Raw genomic sequence first — 22,395 nt, 5'->3', positions numbered from 1 at the left:
ATGTTAGGTGAAAAAAGTAGGTCAGTGCACTTGTAGTCTGATCCCACTTTGGGGATAAAATCACGAGGCTATGAGGATTTGCTTGTGTGGAGAAGATGTGGCAGAGCTGGGCTGCCCTCGACCCCTGCTGCCCTGGGTGTGGTGGTGCTCAGTGAGGGGTGGGGGTGTCTGCTTTTCAATTTGTCCTCTCTCTGACTTGGATTTTTCAAAACTTAAAATGAATCATATTTCTAATTCTTATGAAGCCCATTTTGTCCAGTCCCGGAGAAACTATGGGGCCAGATTCCCGGAAGACAGCAAGGGTGGTCTGTGGCCCAGGGTAAGTGGAGCGAACAGGACAGTTCAGGAATTTTCTGCTTTATCCAGAATTTTTAGATGTTACCTGTGTAATCACAAACAAAACCACAAAAGTAAAAATAAAAGGGAAGCAAGGATTGAGCACAAGGCAACTCAGCCAAAGCTGCTTTTCTGGAACTTGGGGTCCCTCAACAGGGACGACACGAGCCAGGGAAGATGGCTACACACACACCACCCTGTCCCCTTCTTCCTGCCCCAGGAGATAGGAAAGCGTGCTGCCCAGGTGCTGAGGCTGGCGTGTCCAGGACGGACCCCAGGCAGCCTCCGTTCTTCCAGGATGACTGCCCCCTGCCCACCCACAGGGGTCTCCGCAGACCTGGCCCCCCACTAGGGGGTTGTCTGTGGCTGCACCTACTTTCCTCCCCAGAAGATCTTGGTGGTGATGACAAGGCTGGATCGTCTGTGGAACAAGAGAAGGAGGGCTGTTACTGGGTGTGACCCCTTGGGGTCTTCCCTCCCCGACACTCCTCACTGTCTTCAGCCCTTACCCAGGACGAGTCCTAAACCCTCTCACCTGGGAGCACAGGGTGTGAAACAGGGTGCTTCTCTATCACCCAATGTTTGCGGTGTTCCTAGCCCAGGGGTCTGGATTGAGCCAGGAGAAAACCTACAGACATAATTAACTATGTGGATGCAACTAACTAACCGTGGGACCAGGGTTGGACAGTGAGGGGCCAGGTGGAGATGGAGTCTAGTGTGACTGGAGCCTGGAGCCTTGAGGAGGGGGCACGTTTGGGGCGGGGTGTGGTGGAGGGAACAGAAGGCTGCTGCTCTGTGGGGACTTGGAGGAGGTCAAGTGTCAGGACTGGCTGGAGGTTAGAGGGCTCTGGTGAGGATGGAGTGAAATAAGGGACCACCCAGTATGGCTGTTCTCTACTGGCTGAGGCAGAATTTCAGAAAAGCTGTGTGGGACAGCCTTGGGGAGCATCCTGGGTGCCACCAGGTTGGGGGAAAGATTGGGGTGGGGCTGACCTGAGAGATAGGCAGGTGACGCTCCTGGGAGCTCAGACTTGGGTGGCTGAAAGCCTGGGGGAAGGGGGTGGATTCAGTTCTCCCACTGCAAATCCACAAGAGGCAATGCTGACATCTGTGACTTTGTCTTGGAGGGACAGGTGGGTGGGGTGATGATGGCTCCTCCTGTCCACATTTGACCTTGACCATTCCCAAGGAATTCGGGGGCAATGCCCCTGTGGTTGGGCTTTCTTCCCATGAGGGTGGAGGGGCGGTTTACTGCTCAGGAAACAGCTCCTCAAAGCCAGGGGCCCTGGCTGCTGCCAGTATCACCTTCGGGCAGGTGAGATGACCTGGTAGGCATCTCCTCGTGTGTTTCCCTAAGACACCATTGGGACTCACTCATACCTGCAGTTTCTTTTATTACAGAGTGAGCAGCGATTTATTTGGGGATCAGTTAGAGCCATGAAGAAACAACTTGGGTTGGGTCAAGAGGAGGGTGTCAGTCATCCAGGCCCCAGGGGCTGGGGGAGACTCTGAGTGTGTGCGCCAGGGGAGGGTGTGGGGACACCTGAGTGTGTGCACCAGGAGAGGGGGCGTGGGGACACCTGAGTGTGTGCACCTGGGGAGGGTGTGGGAGACTCTGAGTGTGTGCACCAGGGGAGGGCTGGGGGAGACTCTGAGTGTGTGCACCAGGAGAGGGCATGGGGACACCTGAGTGTGTGCGCCAGGGGAGGGGCTGGGGGAGACTGAGTGTGTGCACCAGGAGAGGGCATGGGGACACCTGAGTGTGTGCGCCAGGGGAGGGTTGGGGGAGACTCTGAGTGTTTGCACCAGGGGAGGGCGTGGTGACACCTGAGTGTGTGCACCAGGAGAGGGGGCGTGGGGACACCTGAGTGTGTGCACCAGGGGAGCGGCTGGGGGAGACTCTGAGTGTGTGCACCAGGGGAGGGGTTGGGGGAGACTCTGAGTGTGTGCACCAGGGGAGGGCATGGGGACACCTGAGTGTGTGCGCCAGGGGAGCGGCTGGGGCTTTGGTGGAGGTGGGGGAGGTCCAGCCTTCTAACTGCTTCTGACTTTGCTGATAATGAAGACATACAGGCCACAGGTGGCCCCAAAGTGCAGTCAAGTGCTCAGCCTGGCCTGACCCCAGGTGGGCGGGAAACTCTGTCAGGCCAGATGGAGGCTCCTGACCCCCGGGCTCAGGCCCTGGCTCCCTGGGGGTGGCCACTCATACTGTGAACGCTGGCTCCCCTTGCAGGAAGCACAGGGACTGCCTGTATTCTGGGACATTCTCCCCTTCCCCGCAAGAACAATTCTGGGACCACCAGGTCTTAGAAAACCAGGCTGGCTGCACAGGGCCATGAGGCCAACAGTGGGCACTCTGCCGGCAAACAGGAAGAAACAACCATGGGATCCAAGCCTGCCCGCCCCACCCGGGGCCCCAGAGCAGGCCTCTTCCCTTCCTGCAGCCTTCTCCAACCTTCTCCCTGTGCATATGTGCATGTGTGTGCCCTGGAGCTGGAGCATGTGAGCAGAGGAATTAATTACCTCCATCCCTTCTTCTTGATGATGTTTCCTAACACCACTTCAGCTCTGCAGAAAAGACCGAGACGTGGGGACTTCATTACTGGGTAACAGAAACCCCAAGCCGCACCCCACCTTGCTCATCAGCCACAGGGTCCCCTAGGTGAAAACACCAGCCAGCCCAGGGCTGCTAATGTCTGCCTTGGCTCGGGCCGCTCATTCCAGAGCGAGGAGAGCACCTGGGAGCAGCAGGGGTTGCTCCCCGTGGAGGTGGCCACGGCCATGTGCCACTGTCCCAGCACAGTGGCTCCAGCTCCCACAGAGAAGGGAGGAGCGACGTCCTGCTTGGAAAGACCAGCAGCGGCCGCTTCCCTGGCCCCTCGGAAATTCACCGGGGAAAATGCTTGGCAATGTTACATGGGCGAAGTTTCCAGACAAGTGTGTTTTTTTTTAAAAAAACATAGATTATTCACCAAGCACATTCTCTGTTTGCAGAGACAATCAACAAGTACTCAGGGCTGAATTTCCAGTGGAGTGTGTTCGTGTTTGTGTGTGTCCATGAGTGTGTGTGCATGTCCACGAGTGTATTTGTGTGCATCCACAAGTGTGGGTGTGTCCACAAGTGTGGGTGTGTGCGTCCACGAGTGTGAGTGTGTTGAGTGTGGGCCTATGTCCATGAGTGTGGGGGTGTGCACCCATGAGTGTGTGCACTGAGTATGGGTGTGTGTGTCCCTCTTGTTTCTTGCTTTTTTAACAATAGAGAGATGGATGCCATGCTGACTGCTGTCTGGTCTGCTTGGTGTCACTCTGGGCCTTGCACCAAACTCGTGTCAGCCAGGGTCATGCGCTGACCATTCCAGCCATGTTTGGCACTGCAGCACTGGATTAACTTTGAAGAACTTTCTGCTCGTGGCAAAATGTTTCTGAGCAAAAAACAACAGATGGAGAATGATCCATACCCAGTGCTCCATTCCAATTATAACAGCGCCTGAGTCATCCACTCAGAAATCATGGGCTCTAATTTGCAAGCTGTTTAGCATCCATTCTGAAGGCTCTTCATTTATGGTCAAGATGCACAAAAAGTCACTCAGCCCCAAGCCTCTTTCCTTTCATTCCTGGGTCTCTCCTTGGTGGGACAAAAGATTAGGAAAGAAGGAAGGAGATGGGGAGCAGGCAGCGGTCCTGGGGCTATAGGAGCTGTAGGCAGTGACAACTGAAGCCTGTTGCTTTCAGCTTTGAATTCTGCTGGCCGTGAATTTGGTAAGGTTGGCCTCTGTCCAGCGGGGGTGCAGAAATCCTGCAGCTCTCTGGGAAGTGCCCAGAGCATGAGAAGCAGGGGTACTCAGTAAGATGGGTGCTTGGCACTCTGGTTAGAAGAGGGACTCAGTGTGCTGGCCTGCGATGCCACCCTGGGTGTCCAGTTAGGCTTAGGGGAGTGAAGGCAATGCCTCAAGGAGTGTGGCTGCCATGAAAGGGGGTGTTCGGGACTTGGACACAGGGCCATTGGGAGCTGGGGGAGGCTGTGGGGAGCTGTCACTCGCATGCTCTTGTGGGCAGCAAAGCCAAGGCAGGCTCAGGGCCAGGGAACACGCTGGGGTGCTTGGGATGGGGGACGCCTCTGGGCTTGGCATCTGCATCTGGTTTTTCCACCTCTGACCCTTTGGCTTAGCTCATCCGTCTGGAAAGCATTTCACTCTGATCGAAAGCGGTTGCCAGTGCAGAGGGATTGGGGGGTGTTGGCAACAGGGGACAGAGGGGACTGTCCACTGATGGGGACTGGAGGAGACTCAGGAAGGGAGTGCCAGCAAAGGCCCTTGGGGACGTGAAACCCTCGGCCCCTGGGTCAGGACTTGAGCAAAGGCTGAGCTGGGGTCCTGATTCTTGGTCCTCTGGACTCTATCCTGGGCTGCAGGTAATAACCCGGAGCCTGAGAGTCAGGTGCTGGCCCTGAGGCCATGGTACATGGCGGGCCAGGCTGAGTGGCTCAGCTGATGGGAACTTGGCTCACTCTAGGCAGCAGGGGGCCAGAGGGAGGACAGAGAGCGAGCCAACAAATGATTTCACAAACAAAAGCTGACTTTTGGAAACCCAATGCAGGAGAGTGGATGATTTGATTACAGCCAGTCTTTAAAACTGAAGCCAGCGGCCTTGGCTGAAGAGCGCTTTTACATAATTGAGTAGGAAAGTTCATTGCCAAGATGGGAAGCGCTTCCTACAGCGCTGGGCTCGGCTCAGCAGACCCCGCTCTCCCCGGTTCCTAAGGGGCCCTGTGTTCCCTGCAGCCCTAATTGAACCATTAAGATGTGAGAGTGCCAGGCGTGCGGGGCTGGCTGCAGGTCGCGGGCACAGCAGGAGAGCCGGGACTACAGCTTAATCATGCTCTCGCCCAGCGCGGCATCTTGGGCACCAGAGGGGCTGTGGTCAGCTCGCTGCTTGAACACATGTGAGTTTGGCAAGTCACTGCTCTGTGATTCTGACCCCATGAAAAAACACCTCCTCCAGCCTTTTAGAGTTTGGAAGAGCACGCGGGGAGTGGGAGGTGCAAACTGTCTTGGGAACGAATGAGAGCCCGGGAGCAACAGAAGCTCCGGCTCTTCCCCAGGAAGCCATGGTTGGCCCGCACCGCTTTTTCCTGTGAGAAAAGGAACGTACTTGCCCGCCGCGTAGACTTCTGCGGTATCAAAGAGGTTGATGCCATTGTCGTAGGCCAAGGTCATTAGCTGCTCTGCCATCTGAAATGAGAAAATCCGGGTTGCTCACAGGCAGCACTGTCTTGCCAACCCAGGCGGAGTGGGGCCTGGAGGCTGAGAGCTCAACCTGGAGGTCTGGGGAGGTCCTCTGAGTGCCCAGGCCCTGTCCCTGTGTCCCCACGTCCTCTCCTGCTGCAGGGCGAATGTGGAAGCAGCTCAGCCACAGACCCGTAGAGAAGAAAGAAGCCAGGATGAATGAAGAAACAGCCTCTGGACTGTGAATTTCTTTTCCTTTTTTTCAGCTGCACTAGTAGGCTTCAGTTCAGTTGTTCAGTCGTGTCTGACTCTTTGTGACCCCATGGACTACAGCATGCACTAAAGAAACCATCTGCCTATGCAGGAGACATAAGAGGTGCAGGTTCGATTCCTGGGTAGGGAATGTCCCCTGGAGGAGGGCATGCCAACCTACTCCAGTATTCTTGCTTGGAGAATCCCATAGACAGAGGAGCATGGCGGGCTACAGTCCATAGGGTTGCAAAGAGCTGGACACGACTGAAACAACTTGGCAAGCACACGGCAAGTGAGATCTCAGTTCCCTGACCAGGAATTGAACCCGTGCTCTCTGCAGTGGAAGTGTGGAGTCTTAACTACTGGACCACCAGGGAAATCCCATGGATTGTGAATTTCTTGTGAGCAGGGACCCTGCCTGTTGGGTTATCACAGGGCTTAGCACCTGTACTGAGTTGAATCCTGTCCCCCAAATTCACGTCCACATAGACCCTCAGGATGTGACCTTGTTTACCAGTGGGGATTTTGCACATGTGATCAGTTCAGACGAGGTCACACTGCATTATGGTGAGTCCTACATCCAACACGAGTGGTGTGTTTATATGAATAGATGCAGACACACAGGGAAGAAGCCATGTGAAGATGGAGGCAGAGGTTAGGGTAAAGGGTCTACAGTCCAAGGAATGCCAAGAATGGCCAACCTCCAGCAGATCTGGGGGACAGGAATGGAATTTCTTCAGAGGCTTGGAGGCAGTGCGGCCCTGCGGACACCTTGACTTTGAACTTCTGGCCTCCAGAACTGTGAAGAAATTTCCATTGTTTTACGCCACCCAGTTTGTGGGACTTTGTTCTGACTGTCCTGGGAAATGAACATAGACCACAACAGGGGCATGATAAAACTTGGCAGGATCAGTTCAGTTCAGTTGCTCAGTCGTGTCTGACTCTTTGTGACCCCATGGACTACAGCACGCCAGGCTTACCTGTCATTACCAATTCCCGGAGCTTGCTCAAACTCATGTCCATTGAGTTGGTGATGCCATCCAACCATCTCATCCTCTGTTGTCCCCTTCTCCTCCCACCTTCAATTTTTCCCAGCATCAGGGTATTTCCTAAAGAGTCAGTTCTTCGCATCATGTGGCCAAAGTATTGGAGCTTCAGCTTCAGCATCAGTCCTTCCAATGAATATTCAGGGTTGATTTCCTTTAGGATTGACTGGTTTGATCTTCATGGAGTCCAAGGGACTGTCAAGAGTCTTCTCCAACACCACAGTTCAAAAGCATCAGTTCTTCAGTGCTCAGCTTTCTTTATGGTCCAACTGTCACATCCATACATGACCATGACTACTGGAAAAACCACAGCCCTGGTAGCTCAGCTGGTAAAGAATCCTCCTGCAATGCAGGAGACCCCGGTTCGATTCCTGGGTCAGGAAGATGCACTGGAGAAGGGATAGGTTACCCACTCCAGTATTCTTGGATTTCCCTGGTGGCTCAGCTGGTAAAGAATCTGCCTGCAATGCAGGAGACCTGGGTTCGATCCCTGGGTTGGGAAGATCCAAAGATCCCCTGGAGAAGGGAACAGCTATCCACTCCAATGTTCTGGCCTGGAGAATTCCATGAACTGTACAAAACATGGGGTTGCAAAGAGTCAGACATGACTGAATGACTTTCATTTGACGAGACCAACCTTTATCAGCAAAGTAATGTCTCTGATTTTTAATATGTTGTCAAGGTGCAAGTGTCTTTTAATTTCATGGCTGCAGTCACCATCTGCAGTGATTTTGGAACCCAAGAAAATAAAGCCTGTCACTGTTTCCATTGTTTCCCCATCTATTTGCCATGAAGTTATGAGACCGAATGCAAACTACAGCTAGAATGTTTCTGTGAGGTCATATCCCTTAAATTCTTCCCAGCAACTGCAGGGGGTGAAGTGTGATTGTTTGCAGATGGAGAAACTGTCGTCCTCAGATAACTCTCTGGCCTTGGCCTGTGCTTCTCCAGGCAAGGAGCCGAGGAAATCTGCCTGCAACTGATAGCTCCCTCCAAGATGCAGTGGAGAACGAACTCTCTGGCTTTCTGGACAGAGCAGGCATCCTTCTGAGCAGGGGTTATGGATCCAAACTCCTCCACTAGCCATTTCTCGAAGCTCAACTCAGAGCACCAATCTTCCCTCTCAGGCCAGCCCAGGGTACAGTGAATAATACTGGGTGGGCCGAAAAGTTCATTTGAGTTTTTCCATATAAGATTTAAAAAAAAATTGTTCTTGGCTGTTCTGCACAGCATATGGGATCTTAGTTCCCTGACCAGGGATCAAACCCATGCACCTTGCATTGGAAGCATGGAGTCTTAACCACTGGACCACCAGGGAAGTCCCTAGATCCTATGGAAAAACCTGAATGAACTTTTTTTGCCAATCCATATTTAACCCTCAAAAACTGTAGGACAGAAAGCCAGCCAATTGTGGCTTCTAGGAGCTTCTCATAACACCAAACACAGAAGCCCCACTGGCCAGGAAGGTATGGAGAGGGAGGCCAGTGCTCAGTGGCTGTCAGTGGGGTGAAGGGGAGGCTCAACAGCTGCCTATGGGCAGGTAACTGGTGCGACCAAATCCCTTTATTTTTCAAGAGACGCCAGAAATCCAGGATATTGGGGTTGTGTTCAGTTGCTAAGTCATGTCAGACTCTTCGGCTTCCCAATCTTTCACTATCTTCTGGAGTTTGCTCAAACTCATGTCCATTGAGTTGGTGATGCCATCCAACCATCTCATCCTCTGTTGTCCCCTTCTTCTCCTTCCCTCAATCCTTCCCAGAATCAGGGTCTTTTCCAATGAGTTAGTTCTTCTCATCCGGTGGCCAAAGTACTGGGGCTTCAGCTTCAGTCCCAGTCCTTCCAATGAATATTTAGGGTTGATTTCCTTTAGGATTGACTGGTTTGAACTCTTTGCTGTCCAAGGGACTCTCAAGAGTCTTCTCCAACACCAGCATTTGAAAGCATTGATTCTTCGGCACTCAGCCTTCTTTATGGTCTAACTTTCACATCCATACATGACTACTGGAAAAACCATAGCTTTGACAATACGGACATTTGTCGGCAAAGTGACGTTTCTGCTTTTTAATACTCTGTCTAGGTTTGTCATAGCTTTTCTTCCAAGGAGCAAGCATCTTTGAATTTCATGGCTGCAGTCACCATCCACAGTGATTTTGGAGCCCAAGAAAAGAAAATCTGCCACTGTTTCCATTGTTAATCCATCTATTTGCCATGAAGTGATGAGACCAGATGCTATGATCTTAGTTTTCTGAATGTTGAGTTTTAAGCCAGCCTTTTAACTTTCCTCTTTCACCTTCATCTAGTGGCTCTTTGGTTCCTCTTTGCTTTCTGCCAGGAATGTGGTGTCATCTACCTATCTGAAGGTGTTGATTTTGGGGAGAGGGTGTAAAATATTTCAATGTTTTGAAATGTTTCAAATACTGGCAGTGAATCCCAAAGGTTTCTGAGGCTGAGCAGGTCAAAGCTACCCCCGTCAGTCAGCTGCTGTCATCAGAGTAGGAAGGCTCCTCGGTGGGGGACTTTTCTGGATTCCTGCCCCCCACTAGAATAGACTGGTTCCTCTCCTCCCTCCTGGGGCTCAAGTGTAACAGCATTTCCAAAACAACTGCCTTCTCTCCAGGAGCCCGCCCTGCCTCCTCCTCCTCCTGTTTCTCCTCCTTTCTTCCTCTCTGTTCCCTGGGCTGGAATGCTCTGGGTCATCAAGTGGCTTACTCTCTCATGTCTGCCTCCAGTCCTCCTTTCTCTGTTTTCCTGGTCTCTGCAGTCAGCTAAATAATGGCTCCCAAAGATAGCAGGTCCCAGAATCTGTGAATGTCACCTTAGGTAACATTCGTGTTACATTTACAGATGTGATTAAATTAAGGGGGATTCTCCTGAATGAGCTATGCGTGCTTAGTCGCTCAGTTGGGTCTGTCGCTCAGTCGTGTCTGACTCTTTGCGACCCCATGGACTGTAGACCACCGGCTCCTCTGTCCATGGGATTCTCCAGGCAAGAATACTGGAGTTGGTTGCCATTTCCTTCCTTCTCCAGGGGATCTTCCCTACCCAGGGATTGAATTCAAGTCTCTTGCATTGGCAGGTGGATTCTTAACAACTGCGCTACCTGGGAAGCACCTGAATGAGCCATGTGAGTCCTAAACGCCACCACAGGTGTCCTTATAAAAGGGAGGTTGCAGGAGATTTGACACAGACAGGAGAAGAGGATGTGACCACAGAGGCAGAGGCTGGGGTGGTGTGGCCATAAGCCAAGGACTGTAGGCAGCCCCCAGACACTGCAAGAGTCAGGAAGGATTTTCCCCTGAAGCCTCCACTGGAAGCGTGGCCCTGCTGACCTTAATTTCAGCCTAGCGATACCAATTTTGGATTTTGGCCTCCAAAACCATGAGAGAATAAATGTCTATTGTTCTAAACCATGTGGTTAGTGGTTAATTTCTTACAGCAGCCACAGGAAAAGAATGCATTCTTCATTGTTCATTTAACATAGTCTAATCGGGATTAAGATGTGTTTACGAGGTTTCCCTGGGGGCTCAATGGTAAGGAATCCAACTGCCAGCGCAGGAGACACAGCTTCGATCCCTGACAAGGGTTCGATCCCTGATCAGGGAAGACACCACATGCTGCGGAGCACCTAAGCCTGTGCTGTACAGCCTGGGAGCTGCAACTACTGAAGTCTGCACACTCTAGAACCCATGTTCCACGACAAGAAAAACCACTGCAATGAGAAGCCTGCATGCACAGCAACAAAGAGTCAGCACAGCCAAAAACAAATACATAAATAAATAAAATTAAAAACCAGATTACGCTGATTATTCAGTTTTTTTTAAATAGGATATGTTTAGGATCTGTGATCTGTCCCACTCTCCAGACAGAGAGCAGCCCAAGGGCAGGGACCTGACCCTCGGCAGGTAGCTCAGACAGCATGAACTGACAAAGGAAGAAAGAAAGATCTGAAAACAATCCTAATTACACCCAGGACAGCACCTGGGTGACTGTGAACAGAAAGAGAATGGGGGAATCTGGGAATTTTCAGGGCTGATTTTTGGTCTGCTATGATTTTGGTGTAATTTCTTTTCCAGATTTTTCTAAATAAATGCTTTCCAGTGGTATTGGAGAAGACTCTTCAGAGTCCCTTGGACTGCAAGGAGATTAAACCAGTCAATCTTAAGGAATCAACCCTGAATATTCATTGGAAGGACTGATGCTGAAGCTGAAGCTCCGATACTTTGGCCACCTGATGTGAAGAGCTGACTCTTGGAAAAGACCCTGATGCTGGGAAAGATTGAGGGCAGGAGGAGACGGGGCAACAGAGGAGGAGATGATTGGGTGGCATCACCGATTCGATGGACATGAGTTTGAGCAGGCTCCAGGAGATGGTGAAGGACAGGGAAGCCTGGTGTGCGCAGTCCATGGGGTCACAAAGAGTCAGACGTGACTGAGCGACTGAACAACAGTCATATGGTTTTCCCTGCAGCGCTGCAACTGTGACATACAGACGGCTGTCCCTGCAGTCTTCTGTGCTGTTTCATCACGGTCCTGTCTCCGTGTCAGTCATCAAAACATGGCTTCTAAGACTTTCTCTCTGTGGGTGCATCCTGTTTTGTGTAATGGAGTTTCTGTTTTGCGACTTTTCAGTTATTTCCAATGTCAGAGTCTCAGAGGCTGGAGGCAGAAGGAACTTTGGAAGACATGTGGGCCCACCTCCCTGTCACCCCCACTAGGGGACAGCGTCCTGCCCCAGATCTGGGAGGGGCTGCTGGCTCTGAGGCAAGGAGCCCAGGCGGGGTCCCCTTGCATCGCTCTCCAGGTGTGACCTTGGGCACCTGCTCAGTCTGGAGGTCCTGCTTCTTTGGAATGGGATAACAGCACCCACCTCTCTGAGTTGATAGAGGATTGAGAGCCATAATAAATGTAAGGTTCTCAGCCACTATTTGTATTAAATTTTTATTGACCAGGCTGCTTGGAACACAGGCCCAAGGGGGCATTTTCTACCTGAGCAGCTGTGTGAGATCACAGAAAGGGCACTGAACGAGTTTGGAAACCTGGTTCTGTCCAGGGCAGCTCTGGCACTTTGCCATGTGATGTGAGGTCTACTAACAGTGCTACCTGCATCCCTGCCTGACCCATGGAAGTCCCCTTCCCTGGGACAGCAACTCACAGATATTCACAGATGCTGCTGTGACCCCAAAGGATGGCTGACAGCGATCCTTTTCTGTAAAGAGGCTGAAGGGTAAATATTTCAGGCTTTTCAGACCAGATGGTCTCTGTGGCAACTAATCCATTCAGCCCTCATAGCCTGAAAGCAGCCACAGACAATATGTAAATGGACTGATGTGGCTGCCTGCTGAAAAAACTTTATTTACAAAAATGGCTGTGGAATCTAGAGAGGCAGAGGGTGGATGAGAGGTGACCAAGGACTGGGGGGTTCTGGCTTACTGGGTACCGAGTTTCTGTTTGGGGTGATGAAAAATGCTGGAAATAGAATGTGGTGATGGTTGCATGGCAAAGTTAATGTACTTAATACCTGTTTACTTCAAGATAACTGTATACTTAATAACTGTATATTTAAAAAATGGTTAACATGGCACATTTTACATTATGCTTATTTTAACTACAAGAAAAGTGATTAAAATGGCAAATTTTACGTTTCATATATTTAAGAAGAAAGGAAAAACAAAAAATAAAAAGAATAAAGGCTGGGGACCAGCTTTGGCCCTGGGGCCGTCACTTACTGATGTTTTCCAAGTCCAGCCAGGGAACACCCCTCTGCCACAGTAAATCCACTGGTTCCTCATTTCTGGGTCTCCCTGGCATCTGGGCACAGTGTCTTGTACACAGGAAGTAACTCTAAAAACAGAACTCTGTTTCTGAATTCCACAGCATGCTGAATGCCTTCCTTTTGACATGAACTTAGTAAGGGACACAGTGCTCCAGGTGGGGTCACCCAGCTGGACTGCCCAGTGGGCCTGGGGCCGCACACGTGTTTCTCTGCAGCCCAGATGGTTTTTGCTTTGCCTCCTTGCGGCACTAACCCCGCTGGCTCAGACTAGGCAGTCAGCTAAAGAATAAAATCCAGGCATTCATCATCTGAACTGCAGCAAGGTGGGCCCCTTAGTCTGATGTATTGATTTTTTGGGACACTAACTGTAGGATTTAATACAAAAATTCTGGTTGCTCTTTTGTTCAATCATTTTCACCTGTCAGGGCCTTTTAGAACCCTGAATCTGTCATCTGTTGTATCCACCGTCCTTCCAGCTTTGTGTCATTTGCAAACGACTTCCAATGTCTTCATACATGTCACCACGTCCCTGATAGGGACACGGGGGAGGCCGGAGCCAGCTGTGGCTGTCATTGGGTCATTAATCAATATTCTTTGGCTGCAATGGATCTGTTGCTGAAAAAGTCACCTAATTGGATGGTTACCATCCGACCACTTCTCTGTATCTTTCCCACAAGGACATCGCACACAGTGTAGCTATTAATGCCATTCAGAAATGAAGCCTCATCCTTGACAGAATTCTTCCACATTGAGAAGGAAGCAGGGGAATCAGACTCAATTTATTTGGGGTAAAGCACGTGGACTCCAGGGCTCCGACCTTCTAAGTGCTTGGAACCAATCTGGTGGCTGAAGTGAAACAATTACCTGCACCTTAAAAACTGCCAACTTTACCCTGAGATAGCTCAGACCTGGAACCTCAGAGCAGGGGTGAATATCAACAGTTCTGTAACAGCTACGGTCACAAAAGGAACCAGAATGCAAATGCAATGCATCTAGATGGTGACAGAAGCCAAGCTTTCCCCTCGAAAAGTAGCTGAGCAACCATAGCTAAAGGTCTCTTTTTAAGGGCTTCCCAGGTGGCACAGTGGTAAAAGACCTGCCTGCCAATGCAGAAGACACAAGAGATACGAGTTCAATCCTTGGGTTGGGAAGATCCCCTGGAGGAGGGTATGGCAACCCACTCCAGTATTCCTGCCTGGAGAATCCCATGGACAGAGGAGACTGGTGGGCTACAGTCCACGGGGTCTCAGAGAGTTGGACATGACTGAGTGCCCATTCATTTCTTAAATGCAACCTTCCCAACAGTAAGCAGGGTGGACGTGAAGGCAGACAGCATCTCGTGCAGAGGTTCTGAGCTCTCTGAGCAAATACCACCGTTCTCACTTCCAAGATACTCACTTCCTGCCCAGAAGTGCATACCAGCCTGGGAATCATCATCCTTTTCAGAACAGACACTGGCCATGCTGCATCCCAGGGTGGGGAGAGAAGCCCCAGCAGGTCCATCCTGTGGCAGTGCATCCCACGAACGCTGGCTCTGGGGCATGCGCAGTTAGCAGCTCAGTCAAACGTTCATCTGCTTGATCTTCAGTTTGCAGCAAATTTGCAAATCTACATTCTAATTTTTAAAAATTCGGCTGTGCTGGGTCTTAGTTACAGAATGCATGACCTTTGAGCTTCGTGGCAGCATGCAAGATCTTTAGCTGTGGCACGTGGTGTCTAGTTTCCTGACCAGGGATCGAACCCAGGCCCTCTGCATTGGGAACGGGGAGTCTTAGCCACTGGACCACCAGGGAAGTCCCACAATCTGCATTCTAAATGCTCTTGACAGATATTTACTGAAGTTTCAAAGCCACATGGGCATCCTCTGTAGCAGCAGCAGAGATCGCATAGGGCTTGATGATTCGGAAAGTGAGCTCTCTTGGAATTCCCCTAACTGTGGGGCGGGTGTCACACAGATAAGAAACCTGAATTTATGTGACTTTAAAGGATCTGCTGAAGCTTCAAGGCACCCAGCTGCTAGGTGTTGGCACCATTGCCTGGCTCACCCTTTCTGCTGTCCCCCAGGGCACCCTGGAGAAACAAGGAGGGACCATGGAGGCCGCCCTGAGCGCAGACCACCTGGTACATTAGGACGACTTTACCACGTGCTCGGTGGCCCTCCCCGGGGCCTGGGGGAACAAGGGAGCCCCATCTCACCTCGTCGGTGATCTGGCCTCCGAAGGTCACCCATGTTCCTGGAAGGAGAGACACAAGCTGAAGTCAGAGAATGTCCCCAGGGATGCTAGTTCTCCCCAGGGTGCTTAGACCTTGGGTAGCAGGACACGGTGGTGGGGGGAGAAGGCAGCCACGGGCCACCTTGCTGCTCTATGAGAGCATGTGCTGGGCACGTGTGCTGGGCCCCTGGCCTTTGGGGCAAGTCTCTGTCTCTTGGGGCCAAGGAACCAAGGGGACAGTAAGCGCTCAGAGCGGGCAGCTGGCTGGCGGACTGTGATGGGTTTGTTGGGGCTCTTGCCACTGCAACTCCTATTCCGGGGACACCCTGTGGGCAGCAAGGCTAGGGCTGTCTCTTTGAAGATGCGCTGGTCTGACAGCTGTGTCCTCACGCCTGCTGGGTGGTGCGTATGTGTATATGTGTGTGTGTGTGTGGGTGTACGTATGTACTGTGAGGTGGAGGGACAGCATCTTCTCGGAACTGAGATCATATCTGGCAAAAGGAAAAAAGGGCAAAATCCAACTGCTCTTCGTGAGGGACCCTGTTATGAAAGGAAAGAAGGTGCCGGCTTCAGGGACAAGGGGCTTCCTTGGTTCTCTGCTGCTGGGGAGGGGGCTGTGTGTGCAGAGCGCCCTGGTGTTCACTAAGGCTGCATCTCTGTCCCCATCCCTGTCTTAGGCCCCTTCCCCATGGCCTCCTGGTTGCCAAGGCAACCAAGCCTCTCTTTCCCCCCAATCCTGGCTCCAGATGCAGCTCCCTCCCCTCACCCCCAGAGGTGACCCCTTCAGCCTTCCCACCGCCCCTGCTTCCATGGGCACCATGGCACCAAGAGGCCCCCACACTCACCGAGCCCCAGGCAGGAGACCCGCAGGCCTGACTTGCCCAGGTTCCTGGAAGACAAATGTGGTGTAAGTTCTCAGCAGCTCAGGGGAGGACCCATTGTTTCCACTGCCCAGTATCCCAAATCCCCCATGCATGTCGTTTAAGGCTCTGAAGGCCAGGGGTCCTTTGGAGAGAAGCCTGTTGCTCACCCACCCTGCCGTAAAGGGCCAACTGTCCTCCACCCCCACATGCACAGCCACATTGCTGGGCCAGGCCATGCTGTGACCGCCGCAGGGCCCCAGAAGCCATCGTGGGGAGAAAACATGGAATGGGCCCCGAGTTGTCTCATGCTGAAACAAGACTGGTTCAGGCCTTGCGGCCCCTCTCTCGTGAGAAGCTTCTCTTTGTATTTCTTCAGTGTCACGTTTCTGTTTTGTGTATCTTCACTTCCCCTCTTCGTGGAGTACAGGACAAGCTAGTCTCACATCCCTTGGGCCATGTGGCCCCCGGCCCTGTCTCTCTGCAGGAGGAATGGGGGGAAATGAGAGCTCCACTGAGGGGTGCCCATGCCCACAGCAGGCCTGACCCCCAGCCAGAGCCACAGAGGAGGGCAAGAGCCAGACTGACCCCTGGCGGCACACGTCCTGGTCAGGATTAGTGGCCACAGCTGCGCAGGCTGCCCGGGGCCCCACTACAGGCCTGCTTAGCGCCTGCCAGATGGGGCCTGTCCCAGGTCCATGGGGACCAGCTGCAGGCTGTCATTGATGCCCTCAGGGGGTCACGGAGGGCAGCAGTGCCCTGCTGAGGCCTGGGCTTCCTGTCCGGCCTGGCCCATCCCTCCTGCCAAGGCTGGCTGGGCTGGAGCCTGCCAGACAGCAGCGGGCAGGGTGGCCCTGTCGTCGATTCCCCAAAAGCTCAGTGCAGCAGGCAATCCCCTTTTTCTGATATTCTGTTTTACAGAAGAGCACCCTGGGGAGAAAGCTGGATTCCACCCAGACTTTGAGAACATGCTCCCCACCCCAGTGGTGGCCCCCCTCCAGCCCTTTATGGAAGCCGCCCAGATGGTGAGGTTGACAAGTGGCAGGGTGCGAGTCCACCTCCTTCCTGAGACATCCCGGTCCTTGGACCAGCCCGAGCTGTGATACCCCACGGGTGGGAAGCCAGAGCTGTGAGATATGCATAGGGTGGACCCCAGCCTCCTTTCCCACGGCCCCTGGATGTTTCTAACTTCAGTGGGTGCTGTGTCCTCTTTTTCTACGCCATGTGAGTGGCCCCCTGGGAAGCAGGTGTGGGGCTAGCTTGGCCCTCCCCTCTCTGACCTTCTGTAGCCTCAGTTTCTCTGGTTACATGGTCCCTGGACCCTGCCCACATCACAGCTGGTTGTTGATCGGGGGTGGATAGAATAAATTCGTAAGCAGTTTGATAACAGTTTGTCACCAAATTTAAGTAGTTCTAAATTGCCCAGCTTTCTCGTTACATTTCCATTAAAATCAGTCCAGCCACTGGGCCACTGTTCCTACAGGATATGCTGGTAGTTTTCCTAAATGAGGACATGATAGCAGCTGTTTTCATTTCCAGGGAGGGGAGTGGATTGGCAGTGGCTACAGGCAGAGGCTCAGAAGCTGTAGTTCAAACCCTGCTTCGACCTTCCTGGCTGTATGCCTGCCCCTGGGTGTATCATGTAACCACCTGAAGCCTCAGTGAGCTCATCGATAGATTGGGCTTGGGATGCTGCCTCTCTCAGGGGGTTGCTGTGAGGATGAAATGGGATAACATGTGCGCCTGGGCAAAGGGACAGAGAACACTGACCCTGCAGGAGTCTCATTTTCAAGAGAGCACAGAACTGGGGTAGGGTGGGGGGTGGACTCCAGCCTTTTCCTTATTTGAGAAACAATGTATAAATCAAATAGGCTTTAAATGTTACCATGTTAAGAAGGGAACTCAAGTTCCCTCCCCATTTTTTTTCCCTATAAATCAATGAAATAATCTACTAATGCCCTCAGCTTTGCTTGCACATTTCAACCCAGAGTCACCTGGTTTATGATCCTAGAAAGAGGCGCGGTTCCTAACTCCGTGAGGTGACAGATGTTAACTAAACCAATGGTGGAGATCACGTCACAACAGGTAAATGCGTCAAATCATCACATTGTACCTTAAACTTATACAATGTTATGGGTCAATTATATCTCCAAAAACAGGGAAAAAATACTTGGAATATTCTTGATTTAGCTTCAGACTTGAGAGGAGAGATCTGAAATACAGTATGTATGAAATTCAAGAGCTGATGAGTCGAACACATTCTTTAAACATTTTCTTATATAGTTTAAATCATGCTTGAATTGATGTTGCTTGCTACATCAAGAAAGTGAACTTGTGTTTTGTTATGTATAAAGAAATAGGAATTAAAAAGGAATTAAAGAGAGAAAGAAAAGCACAATGACATCACTTATAGACCCTGCATCAGGCCAGTTCTTTTTAGCAGGTTAGCTAGTTTATCTCACACCAGTGAGAAAATACTTGTGGTGAGAAATTAGAATGCTGCTTAGGAGTGGTCTGATAACAAAACATCAGGGACTAAAAGTTCCAATCGGTGGTCTTAACCATTTTGTGTCATAAACCCCTTTGAGAAGCCCCTTCCCTGGAAATGAGTATAGTCATGAAAACCTTTAGAAACTTGTTTGTGATGCCTGGGTGTTTGAAGACTTGGGCACCCGGTCTGTATAAATCCAGGTGCTGGGAGGGAGACTGAATCCCCAGCCTCTCTAAAACCACCCCCAGGCATGATGGTGGAGGAGAGATTTCCCAGCCAGGCTCTGCAGAAGGTGAAGTTTTAGGCCCATCCTCCTGCAACTGCCCTTCATCAGCGTGCAACCAAGTGCCAGCACGTACAGCTTGTTCAGGGGCTGGGCGGCTTTAGCAGCAGACAGGTGAGGACACAGGACAGCAGGCTGAGCCCACCTGTGTCGGTGGTTGAAGAGAGGCGACCGCCTTTGCCCATCAGAAGGGGCTCCGAGTTTTCTGGGACGGATGTAGGGTGCTTGGTGATGCAGCTGTGGCTCCACCCACCGCCCACAGGAATAATTTAGCAAAACTAGGACACTGCGCCATGCTGCAATTACCCCGCTCAAGTTGTTTCCCCGTTAAAATGATGGTATTAGTTCTGCCATCCGCTGCCAGGCCTGCAGAGGAGGAATGAGAAAGGGCAGGGTATCTCCGGGCTGGAAGCTTTATAAATACGGCAGCTTGGTGGGGGTGGGGGCAGCCCAACAGAGCACAGCCTCGTGTGGAGCTGGGCTGGAGACATGCTGCCACTCAAAACTTTCTACATGGGGAAACCAGTTCCTACAGGTTTTCTTCCCCTAATTAAAACTCGCCACAGTGATAAAATAGTTGGCTAAATCCCTAAACCCTGATAATGTTAGTCTTTATTAATTTGTCTCCTGTCCCTCCTGTGGTCTGGAAAAATGGCTAATGAGGACTCAGGGATTTAACCTTTGCTGGAGGAAAACAGTGACGTTTATCATGTAGCACTCCCTACCCCCCCACCCCGATGGGCCACACCCTTAAACACTGCATTTCACATTCTAGGCAATTACACATCCTTTAAAAATAGCTGTTCCGGGCCTTTAACTTCAGCCATCTGGGCGGAGGACAAAAATGTGGTCAGGTGATGGAAAGCAACTTGGCCTTGGAGATGGTTTGATGGACAGGGATGCTGGGGTTTCCTGTCGGCTGTCACCCTGCAGGGGATTATCTGTTTACAGCCCTGCCCGCCCCCAGATTCCAGGCTCCCTACGATGGACCTGGGTTACCAGACCTTTGCCATCAGATTGCATCTGGCAGCCACAGGTCCTGGGGGTGCTTGTTGGTGTAACATGGGGCTGAGAAGCCCAGGTCTTGGGGCCAGACCCTCAGGATCCAATGCTGGACCCTCTTTTTACTCACAGGTCTTGGTGTCTCCCCTCCTCCACACTGAGCACCTCTATTGCTCAGTGACAAAGGGGCCCTTTGGCAAGAATGTGGCACCCTGGTGGTACAGGCCACATCACCCTCAGTGCCACTGTGAAGGGCCAGCTCCTTAAGGAGGTGGTCAGTAGTGGGTGGTCCTGGATGAGGCCCCCTGTAGCTCCCACCTGCATGTACCCTGGCTGTGATCCTGGGAGAGTCATCATGGAACAACCCGGTCAGGCAGGGACCCCATGCTCAGCAGAGGTGTCTGGTGGTTTGGGTTCTGACTTCCATTTCAGCTCTGAGACTACACACCTACAGGGAAATGAGCCTACCTTCCCCCTCTTACAGCCAAGGTAAGCTCCCCAGGCTGTGCCACCTGTAAGGACAGGTGGGGTCCCCCAGGGTGGAAAGCTGGGGCTGGGGTCTCAGACTCTGAACCCTCTGGCCCAGCAAGCACCTCCCTACGCTGCCTGTCTTGCCTTCAGTGCCTCCAGTGTGTCACACACACACACATACACAGGCATGCACATACACAGATACACATACACACAGGTACACACACACTGGTGCACACACACAGATGCACACATAGATGCACCTACACCAATGCACACAGAGATCCATACACGCTGGTACACACAGACATGCATACACAGTTGCAGATATACAGAGAAACACACACACAGATCGATACACACAGGTGCACACACACTGGTGCACACACACTGGTGCACACACACAGATGCACACACAGGTGCACACACAGATGCACACACACACGGATGTACACACAGGTGCACACAGTAATCTTAAGCATTCAGGCTCTTTGATGTCCAGTCTTCAATGGATCTTAAGATCTTGGCAGGGAAATCCTGTCAATAGCCACATTTCCTGTGTACATTGTCCTTCATACTTTTAGAAATGGTCTCATTTTTTTGATCTTAGGATTGACTTAAAAGTTTTGGCAGGTAACATATATCTAACCTAAAAAATAGATTCTGTTTGCTCTTAGTTTTCGGTTCCCACTTAACAAAAGATAAACCACCAGAGTTTCTAGAATAGAATTCTGCTCTGGATTGTCCTTACTGAATTGAGAGGATGGGAACAAAAGCTCTGTATGCCAGAGACCCACAAAAGCATGTCAAATGTCCACAAAGATCCAGGGCAGGAGGGTTACAGGTGGAGATGCAGAAGGCCTTGTTATCCCAGAATTCATCTCGAGAAGGCCTGGGACTTATGACACGGGCCCTTCACATGAGGTTCATCTTCTGGGCACTGGTTTAAGGTTTAAGCTAGAGGTTTAAGCCACACAGCTCATTTCTTAGGATCCATTCTTTCAATACTTTTCAAGTTGGTACCAACCAATACCAGCTAGAAACCCATTCTCCTCAAATACACCCAGATTCTTCTGCAGCTTTTTCTGAGGTTGGTGGCCCGTGTGATTTGAGTCTCAGAGAGCAGAGTTGGGAACCAGGGATCTAACTTAGCTTTTCTGGTTCATGAAGATGGTTTGTGGTAAGAACTACCCTTTCCCTGGAACATCATTCTCCAAGTGCTCAAGGCTCTAAGTGCAGAGAAACTTGTGAGTAAGAAAGGCCAGACTCCACATGCACTAATACATCTGTTTGTTTTTGCCTTCCTGACTCCCTTCACTCTGTGTGACACTCTCTAGGTCCATCTGTGTCTCTAGAAATGACCCAGTTTCATTTGTTTTTATGGCTGAATAATATTCCATTGTTATTTGCAAAGCAGAAGTAGAGACACAGATGCGGAGAACAAACATATGGGTACCAAGGGAGAAAGAGGGGGTAGAGGAACTGGGAGACTGGGATTGACATATATACACTATAGATACTATGTATAAAACAGATCACTAATGAGAACCGAATGCATAGCACAGAGAACTCTATTTAACCTGCTGTGGTGACCTAAATGGGAAGGAAATCCTAAAAGGAGGGGATCCTGCAATGAGGGAGACCTGGGTTCGATCCCTGGGTTGGGAAGATCCCCTGGAGAAGGGAAAGGCTACCTATTCCAGTATTCTGGACAGTCCATGGGGTCACAAAGAGTCGGACACGACTGTGTGACTTTCATCATCATCATCATCATCATATGCATATACAAACTTGATTCACTTTGCTGTAAACAGAAGAAACTAAGACAGCACTGTAAAGCAACTATCCTTCAACAAAAATTAATAAAAAATTTAAAGGAAGGCCAGACCTCTAGCTGGGTGACCCAGGGGTCCAGGGTTCAGACCCAGCCCTCCTTTTGCACCTGGGTGCATCCCATTGGGCATCTGAGCAAGACCCTGGGTATGGCAAGGGGGGATGCAAGGAATTTCAGGAAGGCCACCCCCCCCCCCGACACTGGCCCTTTGCATGCTCCCTACATACAGAGTCAGGGCGAGTGCACCCAGAGCATGTGGGGGGCCGGGCCCAAGCAGAGGGGCACATAGAAGCCTGGCCTGAGCCCTTAGCAGAGAACTCCAGCCGCTGCCTGTGCCCTGCAGAGCCTGAATCCTGCTGTAGAGGAACCTGGGTCTGGGGTTCGGCTCAGGTCAAGAAGTGGGGGAAGATTAACTCTATCACATGGTTCATCCTATATCCCTGACTCTTAAACTGAGGTTTGTCAAGGTGGCTTAGCTGCAAAGACATCAAACCACTCAGGGGGCATTCCTGAGGCCTGGGTGCCCAGGGGGAGGGCAGGGCACCTGGTCATTGCCTTGGGGCTGCCAGGAAGAGGAAGTATCACACAGTATGACATGCGGGGGCTCAG

At 51.4% G+C, this 22,395-nt stretch overlaps 1 protein-coding gene across 4 annotated transcripts in view; it reads right to left on the bottom strand.

The window, feature by feature from the left end:
* Positions 1-22,395, bottom strand: part of KCNAB2 (potassium voltage-gated channel subfamily A regulatory beta subunit 2) — a 95,723-nt gene that overhangs the window by 13,538 nt on the left and 59,790 nt on the right. For all 4 annotated transcript variants that reach the window (XM_055419430.2, XM_055419431.2, XM_088845415.1 and 1 more), the window contains 5 exons: positions 15,691-15,734; positions 14,829-14,866; positions 5,488-5,567; positions 2,860-2,904; positions 713-757 (listed from right to left, as the gene is read on the bottom strand). In XM_055419430.2, the coding sequence (XP_055275405.1) occupies positions 713-757; positions 2,860-2,904; positions 5,488-5,567; positions 14,829-14,866; positions 15,691-15,734 (252 nt within the window). The remainder of the gene's footprint in view (positions 1-712; positions 758-2,859; positions 2,905-5,487; positions 5,568-14,828; positions 14,867-15,690; positions 15,735-22,395) is intronic.

This window comes from Moschus berezovskii, chromosome 17 (assembly GCF_049115385.1).
Source record: "Moschus berezovskii isolate FMDL1 chromosome 17, NW_MosBer_1.0, whole genome shotgun sequence".
Lineage (NCBI taxonomy): Eukaryota > Metazoa > Chordata > Mammalia > Artiodactyla > Moschidae > Moschus > Moschus berezovskii.
The sequence above is the reverse complement of the archived record's forward strand: the minus strand, read 5'-3'. Positions and strand labels throughout refer to the sequence as shown.